General features: G+C 36.3%; 1 protein-coding gene across 2 annotated transcripts in view; it reads right to left on the minus strand.

The window, feature by feature from the left end:
- ME1 (malic enzyme 1) overlaps positions 1-14,795 on the minus strand; it is a 154,122-nt gene that overhangs the window by 63,545 nt on the left and 75,782 nt on the right. For both annotated transcript variants that reach the window (XM_058835049.1, XM_058835050.1), the window contains exon 6: positions 3,561-3,664. In XM_058835049.1, coding sequence (XP_058691032.1) covers positions 3,561-3,664 — 104 coding nt within the window. The remainder of the gene's footprint in view (positions 1-3,560; positions 3,665-14,795) is intronic.

Genomic DNA, 14,795 nt, shown 5'->3' on the forward strand with positions numbered 1-14,795 from the left:
CCCAGTATAATGACTTCTACTGGGGATGAGCTGTAGCAGAAAGCAAGCTGGTAGGATGCTGTTCTTCCCTACTCTGACATTCTTTTGAGAAGTTCAGGGTGGAGTTATCTTTACCAGATTTGTGAAAATGAAATATCCTTTGAAATAGGGAAAAAGTTTCCATCCTCTTTAAATCTACTTCTTGCATTAGACAAGGAAATACAAGTCCCTGTTATTGAAAATATGCTTTTTTCCTCTCCTTTCATTTCTTGTTCCATCTCTATTCTACATATTTTCCTCTCAATTTCATTTCCATAATCCTGTCACTGTTGTACATCAATACCTTTTGGCCACTGATATATTTCTCTTTGCATCATCACAGTCAAGCAGAGAAGAAACAGGAACTGGAATAAAAACAGAGTTATTTTCTCTGGTTACACAGGAAGCTTTGGTGGATCAATCCCAGCTACCAAAAGTGTTGTTTAGCAATCCCTCCTCTCAAAGTTTCCTCTGTAAACATAGATATTTAAGAACAACTTGTCATTCGGAAAAATGTACTTGTGTGTATAAAATGTTTTATGACCCATTTCTCCACAGGGCAGAAACTTAACAAACGTTTCTGAATTCCAGTTGGTATTATGTTCTTCACTGGTGAAGACAACGGTCCATTTTTTTCTCCTGTCATAAAATATTCCTTCCACTTAGAATATTCCTGTTCCTCTAAATTATTGCACTGACACAAAAGCAAGAACCACTTGGTAATGCTCAAAGAAATTATTGAATCTGCCCTCAGAGAGGTAGCTGCTGGCACCGGTAATAAAAAATAAATAGATAAATGTATACATAAGTAAACAAATAAAAGCTGTTCACTGGATATTTATCACCAGAAATCCAGATACTTTCCATATGTTTCTGCCTTCTCTCATCTGGGAAAAATCATAATGTACTAGTTCCATTCTGCATGATAGCACACTGGGTACTGTACCAAAATCTTTTAGTAATGATTAGCTTAAGTTTTGGTTTTGTCAGTTTGGTTTGGGTTTGGTTTTTTTAAATTTTAATCCTGACTCTTTCATAAATAATTTTGTTCCATAAGAACTTTTTTGGGATAAATATCAGTGCAGGCTGAGAAGAGGAAAGTATTGCAGTTGATGAAAAAGTACCTTTTTACAAAGAATTTTCTTTATTATCATGCCATTCACTGTATAAAGGTGACATTTCAACATGAAACACTATAAATTATGATGCATCAGCTTATAAAAATCTAGATTTTCAAGATTTAACAACCAATCAAGATGACATCTAGGAAAATTCCCTGGAAGTCAATAAAAAGCCTGTACATAGTGCACCGCCCTGTATTGCTGCCCCCTCCATCTTGCTCCCAGGCAACGCTGCTAAAACCTGGCTCTCAATTCTGTTAGCACTTGGCCTCACTGGAGAATTATGAAGGTGAAAAACAATCTAAAATAGGTATTTCACATAGGTATTCCAACTTAAGACTACCTACTAAGTCATCATCCTGTCTTTAATTAAAGACTTACTAAAAATACATGACAGCCTCATACTTTACAATGTTCATGATTATGTATGTCTTGGGGACATACTGAAAACACCACAACAGCAGATTTCACCAGAATTTATCCCATTCCCAGAACTGTTTAGGCAGTGCTAAATAAGAAAGCTTCTTTTGGAGCACCATGGCAATAACTAACAATAAATATGATTAACACAAAATTTAACAGACCAAACGTGCATCTAAGATTAGCAATGCAAATACTTGCTCAGTGAAACAGCCAGCAGAAGGCCAAGAAAAGTGAAAAAAGGAAAAACAGAATAGAAACTTTCATAAGGAAAAAACAACTATCATGTAACCAAAGTATACAATTGCCTAGATCACCACAGTGGTTGTAAAGGGAATCATGTCCTGCATGTTTAACAGTCAGACCTGCTATGGAAGAATCACGTGTAAGTGCTGAGTCTGCCAGTGGCACATTAAACACAAATCTGAATTTAGGGAAGTGTCAAATTATTGAGAAATTGAACTTGATTTTGATTTAACTACATCACTTTTCACTTCACCTTAGTAAACAGGTATCATAATGAAGGTGGGTATCACACTACAGACAAAACAATTCACAAGTAAACTATGCAAAGTTGGAATTAAAATTTTTAAGTGATCCACTTAAAACATGAACTTCAACCATTGCTGACCATGATAGATTTAGCTGAGAACAAAGTGATCTTTCAGAAGGTCAAGCAAACACAAATTGCTCAAAATTGCTCAAAATTACAGAGCTTTAAAGTAAAAAGTAAAATTGCTCAAAATTACAGAGCTTTAAGTAAAAAGTGCATGTCAACCCGTCCTTCAAACATTACTGAGATAATCTGCTTGACTCTGATTATTTCCTTTAGTATGAAGAAGAGCAGTTCATTTTAAAGAAAGAGTGAGTTAGAGAATGCATTATGTTAGAGATTCTCAAAACACAGACCACAGAGCAATTCCTAATTCTCTGAACATTCTTTTAGGGAGGTGACTCTATTAGAAAGGTTCATCAATGTTATCTGCAAGGGAATATTCAACAAAGTAGCAAACATACAGAACAGGATAGAGTCAAACCAGCAACTTTCATAAGAAGCTGATGATTATGAACAAGGGAGTGGCAGTGGGGATGATGGGGAAGAGTATAGTAGTACATGAAGGAATATGCATTTCAGGCGCAGAAATTAATACCACCTGCTTGGCCAAGTTTCTTTTGCACAGCAACCAAGGCAGAAAGAAGAGAAGTTGTGTATGCCCAGGTAAGGCCTCAAATGCAGATGGGACAAAAGGCAAGACTGAGGAGCTGGAAAGTATTTCCAGGTTCCACAGCTCAGCCTCACCTTTGGGAGGGAGTAAGATGCAGCACACACAGGATCTCTAAGGATCCGGGAAGTTGAGCTCTTTTAGATATACACATTGAATGCAAACTGGAACTCCAAATATTTTAACAAACAAGGAAAATATGAGTAAACATGTTATTTGACATGCAAGGAGAATTATTTTATGCATCACAGTCTAATAATAAATTTAACTACTTTCTGTATAGGAGAAGAGAAGCAGCAAAACAGCTGACTTGGTGCAGGCCCATACCATGACATTTAAAATTAAAGCACTGAAAGCTTAGTCCTGTCATGGGTTTGGTGGGGGCAGAGGCAGGGGTTGCAAAGTATGATAGCTTCTTTAAGGCTGCTGACATTTTGTGTATGAAATCACAGAGACAGAGAAGATCATGTAGGCACAGCACTAGGCACAATCAGTGTAGTTGGTAGTAGGAAAATATTTAACAATCTAAATCTTGAAAAAGAAATTTGAAAAATTAGTTATATTCAGATGAATTTTACTGCTCATATAAGTCATAAAAATGCAATACTGAAGGTAAATAGTTAAGGCAGTTGTAAACTCATAAAATACTATGCTCAAAATAAAAATTATCTGGAACCTAACAACTCTGTTGTCTTTTCATAAGCTACTGACCTTTATTTCTCTCAAGATGAAGTTCACAGTGGAATTCATCAATAAGTAGCACAGATATATCACTTACCTTGTAGTCACAGCTTCCATGAATTCATCAAGAAGATCATCATAGTCTTGACCTCTAATTCTCTTGTGTCTCAGCCCAATATACAAAGGATCTTTCAGCAATGTCTGTTGGAAAAAAAAATGTTTTAACTATTACATGAGCAAGTTACAATACTACTCTCTTAGTTAATAAGAAAGGGACAAAAATACAGTGTTTGAGGATTAACCCAAGCATATGAAGTACGTATCAATTTATCCACCTCTACATTAAGACCAAAGAAACATGAAAAGATTAAAGAAATGCCCTTTTGTATCAAGGAAAAGGGATACCCTAGACTCAAAGCAAGTGTATAGTTTCCAAATGAAAAAGTAAAGTTTACTTTGGAATGTCAGGTTTCAAAAGTATCTTTTAAAGCTTCAGTTAGTAATTTTCTATTTTTTTTAGATCCTGAAAGTGCTCTGATATTTAAAAAAAGCCATTTTCCTTAACTTTATCATGTTTCACTAATCTCTCCCAGAGTCCATCATTTCAACTATGTTTATGAGCTGATACTCAGAAAATGTCCTGCTTTCTAAAATTTAATATGCCAAAACATACCCAACCCTTTTCCCTTTTCTTTCCAAATTTATTAGATTACAGTTTATATTCTAGAGTTCTTCATTTCAGCTATCCAGGTTCCATCAGTTGTATATTATTTCTGAATTTGTCTATGCCTAAATTTTGTACTTCTTCTTTCTTAACTTTATGATTCATACTTCCCATAAAAACACTAAGACTATATAATTCCATGTCTTCACTACTAGCAGGTCTAGTATTCTAGACATTCCATGTCTTCACTACCAGAAGGTCTAATATTTCCAAATTAAACTTACAAATTACTAAATATTTACTTCCCCACAGCAATTCTCACACTTCCACTGGCTCTCCCAGGAACTCAGGTATAAAGACACTTTTTGTTATTATTTCTCACATGCCTCTGAGAACAAATAAGCTAATTTCCCCATTGTATATAGTGTGCAATCCTCCCACACATGCCCAGCTTGCAGAATAGGTCAGAAGCTTGACTAAACATTTTTAATCCAAAAACAGTTTGCAAACTCAAAAAGGTGGCAGCAATTTTTCTTCAACTATAAAAACATTGTAAAGAAAAATACAGACCAACTTGCCTTTCCAAGAGAGTCTTCAGAATACAAAATGAAGCAAAAAGTCTGGAAAGCTTTCTCTGCCTGACCCAGACTGGGAAACAGAAATCTGATTTCTGAATTTTAGAGAAGTGCCTGAATTCCCATCCCAGCCTTTTTTTACACTGTAAAACTGAAAAAATTCCTCTGGTCACAAGCCCCTGAATCAGTATGAAACTTAAAATCTTTGGTGGTATTCTGCATCCCTGGGAGTATCCTGATGCAGACCTATTGATGGAGATGTTTGTCTTTCCCTCACTTTTCTCTCCACTTCCACAAAGATGTAATGAAATAAGATCAGAATGTTTTAAAAATCAAGCAGGTTTAAAAGCTGAATTTTCTTGCTAAATAAAAACTTGCTAAATTAATCACCAATTCAGAACAATTTGTAATACATTACTTACAGCCATTCCAAAGTTGTTAGTTCAGCTTTTTTAAGTGAAATACGAATAAAGCTCAAAATTAAAATTACTTTGTAAATGAAGGTGATGTCATTTTATTTATTCCCTTCACCAACACACTGTAGCACTCGTGTCTAAGTAGCATATTTTTTTCAGAAATAACTTTGCCTGTGTATTCACTTAATCCTAAATATTCCAGCAGAAAAATAAAAATAATAATTCTGTACCTATTCTAGATAATGCCAGAAAAACTGGCAAGAGTTTGATCTGGTATCTGTCAAAGTTATTGTCCCTTTTGTATCATCTTCTTGTTTTGATATAATCACTTCAAACTTTGTAGTCAAGAACTATCTCTGAAATTATTTCTTTATTTCCATTTCGTGTTCATCTAGTTATTAAAAATTAGCTGGAGAAAACCTGAAGAATCAAGGATAAATTTATATATCTGGGATACGAATTCACAGGAAGTGCAAATTAACTTTTTAACAACCCGAAATCTTCAAGCAATTTTGGAGAGCCCATATGAGTTGCCTCATGCTTCCCACCAGATTGAGCACACAGTGTTGGAAAGAAGAACTTCCAAGCCTCAGGAGTGGCTGTCAGGAGCATCACAGTAGGACTCAGAGACAGCAATCTCATTTCTAAAATCCCACTGCTGCAGTTTTCCAGTAGGCTTCTGCTGTTCCATGTCCTGTGCATGGATACTGCATGTTTCACTGTCCAATTCAGAGTAAATAACTTAATCGCTTTCCAACTCCCCTAATTTTTCTTCCTAAATTGATTTTCTCTTTTCAAACACCTTCCACAAGCTTTTTATTAAGCAATGTCTGTTTTCACATTTTATAAAACAATGCTCAAAATGAAAAAAACTACATCTTGGGTCCCTTTATTTTTTAAATTCTGAAGACATGTTTCTAAACTACTTTGCAGCCAGATTGAATCAATCTGATTCCTTCAAGAAGGCAACTTAGATGGGCAGTGATTTTGTGAAAGCTCAAGAGAAACAGGCATCACATTACTCTGTTGAAAAAGTGCTAAACCAGCCAAGGGTCTGTCTTGAAACACACATAGGCTCTCTCTTACACTCCTTTTGCTACTTCTGCATTTTTCAACTCTGTGAGCATTTAAATCTATAGTCAATACAAAAACTCAGAACTCCAAGGCAGCTCCATTTATAGGACCCATGCTTGAGTTTGTTCACTGAACTTTGATGCTGAAATTCAATGCTAAATATTTAAAACTATTATTATAGTGTTTCTAGAGTATGCATAAACCTCTAGCCTGGGAAGTCTCACAAGCAGAGACAATTAATTCAGCAACACATCTCTGATGAAAAGCTTGCCCAGCTATATGCACAGAGTTCAGAATTCCTTTACAGCTCAGTGCATTCTGCTTAACAAACGTTACAGTTTGACATGAAATAGCCCCAAAAAGTTCCTTTATGGTCCTGTTTGGAACAAGTATGAAGAAACCCGTGGCGGACACAAAAGAATGAAACATTCAGCAAGTGAAAAGAACAGTGGTCACGTCTGCGCCCTGAGTGGCAAACCTTTGTGGAGCCGATCCCTTTCCAAAGGCCACTGAAGAATGAATAAGCTGCTTAAGCACATTATCCCCTTATTCAGGTCAACACCATGCAAACCAGGACTGTGGTGCTTGTTTTTTTTTTTAGAGAGTTCACACATCTTGAGAGATTAACATTTGCTACCAACTATTTCATGGCTTTCAAAACAGATTACCAAAAAACAAGTTCCTTCATACAATCCAGTATGTCAAACTGACACGATTGATAAGGTACTTTTTCTCAATTACTTGGGTTTCTTTTGTTAGCCAGCTTGTTGTCAAAGCTTAAAGTTTGTTTTGTTCTTTTGGAAATTAAATCTCCCTCAAAACATAACTCTCCTTATTCCATGTTAGTGGGTTTGTTATGCATATTACGTGATACTGAAAAAGTTGATGCCAGATTATTTTTAGACATGTTATTTTAAGACTAAAAAAAAAAAAGTTCTGAAACATTTAGGTTTACCAATGCGGTACATTCAAGCTTTAAAAGAAATAGTGCTTTCTAAGAATAAAGGGCTTACTTGAAGTTCTGGTAGTGAAAATCTCATGTAGATCAATTTAGAATTAGCTGTGCAAAATAACTAATTCTTTGAAGCACCACCTGAGCACATTAAAACTATAATGACCTTTGGGGGTTTTAAGAAAAAGGCAAACCGTTTATGCCATCTTACTTAAAGAGATCAGCAAACCATCAAAGTTCAAACAAGGCTGAGCTGTGCACCTGGCTCTAATTTAGCTACAAAAGCCAGACCAGTGCGAAACAAAAAACTGCACACTTAAATATTTCATCAGTTGAGCACAAACACACTGAAATGTCATTTATTCCCAAACTTGGCACTGAGATGTTTCTTTGCAACAAATACATACTTTAGTGAACAGCTTCATGGAAAATTGTAGGGGAACATCTGCAAGACCCCAAGCCTTTCCACTGACAAAGATGGAGCAGACAGAGTTCAGAACCAATCAGTGCCACCTAGACAGTGTTTGGTGTACAGTAATGCTTCAGAGTAGCAACTAACCCCACACCATTAAAATGCCAAAACCCTCCAGCAGTTCTACAATGGGAAATAATTTGCACTAGAGCCACAGTTATAGAGGTAAAAGAGAACTGTATTTGTATGAGACATCTGAAGCTTTGGGACAAAAACATGCCACATGCCAGAAATAAAACACATTTCAGAGCATGATTCATCTAACAGGACACACAATTACCAAGAACACCAGGGGAAGACCGCTGCTTTTTCAAGTCTTAATATTTTCTAACATTAATACACTCTAAATTATTTTTGTAATTTTCTTGTCTCAGTTCTAACAGGTTGGGGAGGGGCTAGTGAGCACAGGAGGGTTTCTGTTCTCAAGGAAAGCTGCATATTCTAAACTTTTATTTTTGCTCCACGAGATTGAAATTTCACTTCATGTGAAACATCTTCCAATAAAAACAGTTAGCTGGTTAGGAACATGCAAATATTTTTGACTTCAGCTTCGACCAATACTCATTACCCAGTAATCAATCTGCATTCATTTAAACTTTCAGTTTTGTAAGCACTAACATGCTGAATCACAATTTTCTGTCCTTCAAGAACTGCTTACAGCTGCAAAGTGTTTTTCATAGCATTAGAAAGTGTGTACAACATTTCAATTTATATTAGACTAGAAAGCCTTTCTTTTCTTTGAGTAAGCTTGTTTTAAAAGTCTGAAATACAGTATGATGCCCTTAAAATGTGTAACAAATTCTGCATTTCCAAATGGTAAGTGAATTTTGGATAAGTTGAATGCTACTAATTGAGCTTGAGGGTGTAGAATACTTTGCAAAAATAAGTTGCATAATCAAAGAACTAAAGATTTCTTCTGAAGTTTTGTTTTCTTTGAATTACACCAGCCATATGACATACTCACTAAGAAGAGATCATGGCCCCTCCTATCTAAACACCAGACCTTGGTCAACACATTTGCAAATGTTAGCAAGGGGCCTCTTGCACAAGAAAAAAAGGAGCCTTATTTTCTGTTTCTCCTTAAAAGAAGGAGATCTCATCTTTGGGAGTCTCAGCTAACACTTCATTTAGACATCCCCAAGACAGCTACTGGCATACAGGGCACTAGCTCTCCTTGTGCCTCAGTTTCCTCCACGGGCTCCTCCACAGAACAGGATGTCACAAAAGATCCCAAAACAGGAGGTCAAAAATGGGTATCACAACAGGTCATTCTAGCTATAAAAAAAGGAGGAAAACCCCACACACTGGACATTAGTTCCAACAGTTGAGGCCAGCTGTGTTCACCTTGCCAAAATCAATCGGCTGTCAGTTCTTTAGAGACAAAAATACAGCCTAATTACTATATTTTAATAGTAATTAGTAATAGTAGTAGTAATTTATAGTAATATATTATTATAATTACTATTTTCCCCACTGTAACCCTAAAAACATCACTGAAAATTGTCCCTTGTCTGTTCAGACAAAATTCTAGACCTTCAATTGTCAAGAGTTTAAAAGGTAATATATTCTTAGTGCTCCTTTGTCATCAATCTTGAATGCAGTGCTTGAAGGGAACAACTTCTGTGGAATAAAATTATTAGCAAAGAGTATTATGAATTTTTGAGACAGTTCAAAATACATTAATTTATTAAAACTCTGGTGAAGCAATATCCTAATGTAACAGAAAAGTAGTTATGGTGTTTAAAAATTCTGCTTAAAAGAATTTAAGGTTGTGGTAAAAAATATAGAGAATATATTCTCTTTCATATATGTATAATGATACTACAGATTTGCACACCCAGACCAAACTTTTTAAATTATTTCTCCTTAAAGACAGGCTTCATTTATTCAACCCAACTTGATCTTTAATTTCATAAGGTTATTAAAATATCAATGTGACCTTTACATCCTGTGCTTGCTTCTGCTCAGGGAGATTACTCATTTCTTAACCTGAAGAGGAATTACCAGCTGTAGCTTTGAATGCTCGCTGAACCGTGTTGCTCATATTCTAGTGATTTCCCACGCATACAGACAGCCTTGCCCAGCTGAAAAACTGTCAGCTCCAGCGAACTTTAACAACAAAATAAAAATCCCTCTAATGGCTGGAAAGAATGCTTCATGCAGGAATCTTGTAACACGCTATGAAATTACCACAGCCCATCCCCAAGCAGGAGTGCACAAAGCCAGGCTGTGCCAAGGACATTCTGTGGGATGTTTCCGGCGCATGTATGTGGCACTGAATAAAGGCCCCAGTGTGCGAGTGCTGGGGACAGACAGTGGCTGTGTGCCCAGGGGCACGAGCCTCCAGCCCCCTCGCACAGCACCATCTGCCCGCATCCCTCCAGCCGGTGCCACAGCTACCACAAGGGCTCTTCCAGGAAGTCAAACACACTCCTGTGAGTGAGCACAAAAAGCTAAAGAGCACCCAGCCCCCTGAGGGTAACATTCACAAACACACCTGAGATACACGAACGTGTGGATATGTCAGCCCTCATTTGCACCAAGTGCAAAATCCTAAAACAGCAGCAAGGGGCCAAGGGGCAAGACGCACTTGATTTTTCAGATTTTTCAAGGGGCTGCTGTCTCTTCCAAGTCAGATGATGAGTTTGTGTTTGGGACATGACTCACTTGGTGTCCATGAGTCTGTCTGTGGAACCAAGTGATGGATGAAGAGCTCAATGACTGCTGACGGTTCAGGGGCAGAGAGCAGTGTTGCCTTCTAGTGTGAGTCTCTAGATAACACCTGAGGCACTCTCATAGCTAAACTCCAAAATGCTGGGAATTATAAAATATTTTATAGAAATTATACTTCTATAGAAAGTTTATCTTATGATTTTTAGGTGTAATTCAAGATTTCAGAGTGCTTGAAACACACAATACCAGTTACAGTCAGGGGTCCATTAATGATGTTCCTTTCAAAACAATCTGGAATTCACAATGACACCTAAACCTCTTTACTTGGTGAGCTCTGAAAACTACAAGTAATACACACTACAGCTAGGCTAACCATATATTGCAATATTGAATACTAAAAACTAAAAAATTTTAAAGCAATGATACATCAGACATCAGATTAATTATTTTTTCAGAGCAATTTGGCTTTTGTTCCACCTGCTCACCTTTCCAGTACACAGTAGAAGAGATTCACACAACAATAACAAAGCTTTTTCAGTAAGTTACCACTGATATTTAAAAAAAATTCTTGCAGTAAATTTACTTGGGCAATTTGGCAAAAATTCTATATACCTTTATCTTTATGGCAGTTTCCAATCAGGAAAGACCTGGGAACAGCTGAGTAGTTCAATATACCTCAAGTACAACTTTGCTAGCCAACAGATAATGCAAAAAAGTAATGGTATTATTTCCCTGAAATTTAAATGCCATTGGAACCGTTTTTCAGGTCAAATAGCTTACATTGATGATTTTCAACCAATTTAACTTCTAAACACTATTAGAAGCACATTTCAGAGAATGGCCATCACGAGTCATGTGCTGTTCATAAGGAGAAAAGAAGGCATTTTCCTGAGGATTGGATTAGATGTTGTTTATAAAAGTACTGTAATGGAAAAAAAGATAAAACTGTCTTCAAAGCTAGCAAGTTAGCTTGATGGTTTTTCATACTAAAAAATGAAAAACGAAAAGGTTTTTCAATTCTAAACATACAATTGTGCCAACATCTTTTGCAAAACTGAGATAATAAATTCCTTCTTAGACTCATCCTTAAAGCACCAGAGTTCTCCAGTACCATGTTCGTGTATCACCACCACAGGGACTCACCAGGTCCTTCTTTTAAATCTTCATTTGCTTACACACCAAGTAGCAGCTGTCATAATCAGCTCATAACTAAGGCATGTGATTACCAGGATGAAGGGGAAAGAATTTTTCATCTTGGAAAAATACTGAGGAAAAGTATAAAAAGATCCATTTTCTGTGTTACTTGTGTCAATCTGAAAATAATGGAATGCTTTGTATGAACAGGGCACTGACACCATGGATGGAATACACAGGCTTCTTTAGAGAACAGGTTCTCAAGCATTAGAACAAAAGCTGCCCAGGGAAGTGGTTGAGTTCCCATCCTTGGAGGTATTTAAAAGTACATGTGGTACTCCAGGACAAGGTTTACTGGTGGACTTGACAGTGCTGGGACCCAATGATCCTATAGGTCTTTTCAAACCTAAATGATTCTATGATTCAACCTGCTACAAGAACCCTATCTAGCAGAGTTAGTAAGGAGAAACAGGGAGAGTAATTCATTGTGTATTTTAAGAAAACGAAACAAAACAGCGATATAAATACTCTGCATTATGTTTAACAATCTGAGAGAACTCTCCTGATGTTAACATCTGTCTGCAGGGATAGGGACAATGCCAATTCCACAAATGCCTGTAATTTGAGTTGGAACTTGGAAGACACTCAGAACCATGGTTTTGGAGGAACATTTCAGCAGACACAATTTTAGCATGCATAACTTTTTTACACAGTAAAACTGAAAACAAATGGTTGTCTGCATGCCAGTGGCATTTCTTGAAAAACTTCATCATTTGCCTACTAGAAAACAATAGTCCCAAAGAATCCAACATCATTTAGAACTTCAGCACATTGTGCTGCATGTAATCACTAATATTTTAACATATAAACAATAGTCAGGAAGAAATCTGAGAAATCTCATGTATTTTATTCATATAATTTTCAGAAGAAATCTCATAAGAAAGCTCCTAAAACTCCTGATATCTACTTCCTATAAAAGCTTTTACTGAATCACAGGAAAGGTTCAGATGAACCATTAAGCTCCCTACACAACTGACCTTCCACAAGCACCACGGAGTTAATGAGTCCAATTTCTTCTTCATGAACCCCAGCTAATACATGACTAAAATCTCAGTTACATGTCCTGTCAAGAAACATGTTACAATACTCTACACTTTGAAACATACCTGATGGATAATAGGAACTGGAAGCTATAGAAAACAGAAATAGATTACTGCAACCAAACTTTCAAGAGTTTCTTGCTCTTAAAAAACATGAGGGATGATGCACTAAAACCTACTTGAAGGTCCAGCCATAAGTGCCTACAATAAATCACAGAAGGTGGCCAAACAGTAATCTTTAAGAAGAGTCCAAACAGTACTCATGGCACTACAGGTACTATACAGTACCCTAAATAACAAGTCTAGCCTCAGTGAAACGCTTTAGGGAAGTTGGAGATACTTATCTTTTCTCCTGTAAAGTTAGTAAAAGTGTAGCTATCTCGATACATTACATTTTTTAGCTTAATCAAGAAAGTGACAAGATACAGATTCTTGGGGTGGTTCAAACACTTTTATTATGTCTAACTTTTCTATACCATTTTTGCAAAGCAACAAACACACATCATTCCCTTAATGTTCATGCACTTACATTTACAAATATTGCTTAGGATAGGGAGCTGGAATGTCTAATTATAAGGACTCATCGAGCTTTCAAAATCAGACAAAAAAAAAACAAAAAACAAAAAAAAACCCTAAACAAACCCAAAACACAAACCACCAACAAAGTGCAAATCAGCAAAAATCAGTAGAGCAAAGATTTATTGTTTTGAAGATTACACCAGTAAAGGCTTGTTATTAATTAGCAGTATTCAGAAGAATGCCAACTTAATAATTTTCTTTCATCTGAAAAACTACAAAGCTAACATAAGCCTTAAAAAAACTTTCAAAGACCTTTTCCATTCATATTTAACATTATACTAATAAAGAGGATTTTGCTAATATTGTATCTGCTTGTACATTATGACAGCAGTGTCTCAAGTCCATCAGGTAAGTAATCGAACAGAATTTTAACATATCAACAGATACCATTTACAGAACTAAAAATCTTATTCTAGTTTACCAGTATATCTCATTTCTACACCAACAGTTCTGATACTTTGGGGCTTTTTCCATTCACATGTAATTATAAATCTCCACCACTTGTTGTGATCTCTCCTCAGTTTTATTTTAACTTACGTCTATTTATTTCATTTACTTTCATAAGCTATTTCCACATAGTCCTTCCTTTGACCCTGACATCCCTGTCTCCTCTGCTGACATTCAGACATTTTCTTGACTAGAGCCAAAAGCGCTGGACCTCTTCCTACACCAACAAGTCGCGCCAACAGTGTCCCCTGGACTGAAAAAAGTATGTTTATATTATTTTGGTGCTGGCATCTCAACTATATATCTGTCCTGTCACTACTAAAAAAAAAAAAAAGAAAAAAAAAAAGAAAAAGAGAAAGTCATTCTGTGCACAAAATAACTTTCTAGTGCAAGGTCAACATTCATAAGAACACCTTTACAATTCAAGTGTCACAAGCTTTGTCCCAGATGCTCGGCTATCTTATGTGAAGTATAAATAATACATATTTTCCCATCTTTTGTGTTAATAGCTGTATTTATGCCCATTCCTTCTCTTGTCTTCCCCATTGCCTGTGGAATTGCTGAGGAGGTTGACAGAAGTTACTGTGAAAGCCAACAAAAACAAACACTATCTGTTGCTGTCTTCTGAGCATAAAGAATTGGAAATGTCCAATGTATCTTCAAAGTCTGCCATCAATTTAGTCTATGGATATTCATGCATGCTATCCAAAATAAGCATTTCCAGATATTAATTTCTGCCCTCTTTCATAGACCCCCTTGCTCTGAAACGTGAAGTAAGAAGAAATTAAATGGACTGACAGAATTGCCTGTAACATCAGTACAGAGCTCATTCTTTCTAGTGTCAGCTGAAACCGAGACTTAAATCCTGTGTCACCATCTATATTCTTTCTTCTAAAACCCCTCTTCAACTTCTCAGGTCTTAAAAAGCACTACCAACACGTTGCTTGGTAAACATGAAAATCTGAGACACCACCTAGTTTTATCACATTTTCCATGGTCTAACAAAATAAAATATTTCACAAGAGAAATAATAATAAATAGCAAATTTCACAATAACAAATTAACAGTCTCAGAAAAAGAATACCATATACTCTTAGCCAAAATGACTAAGTGTAAAGGATGACAATGGATCAAAAATAGCAGACAATTTCTGAGGTCTTCTCACGCACTAAGGAGTGGAATGGCATTTCTCAAAGATCAGTATAATGACACTTCTCAAAGATAACAGGAGTTTGTTTAATAAGAG

The sequence above is a fragment of the Poecile atricapillus genome, chromosome 3 (genome assembly GCF_030490865.1).
Source record: "Poecile atricapillus isolate bPoeAtr1 chromosome 3, bPoeAtr1.hap1, whole genome shotgun sequence".
NCBI classification, from domain to species: Eukaryota; Metazoa; Chordata; class Aves; order Passeriformes; family Paridae; genus Poecile; species Poecile atricapillus.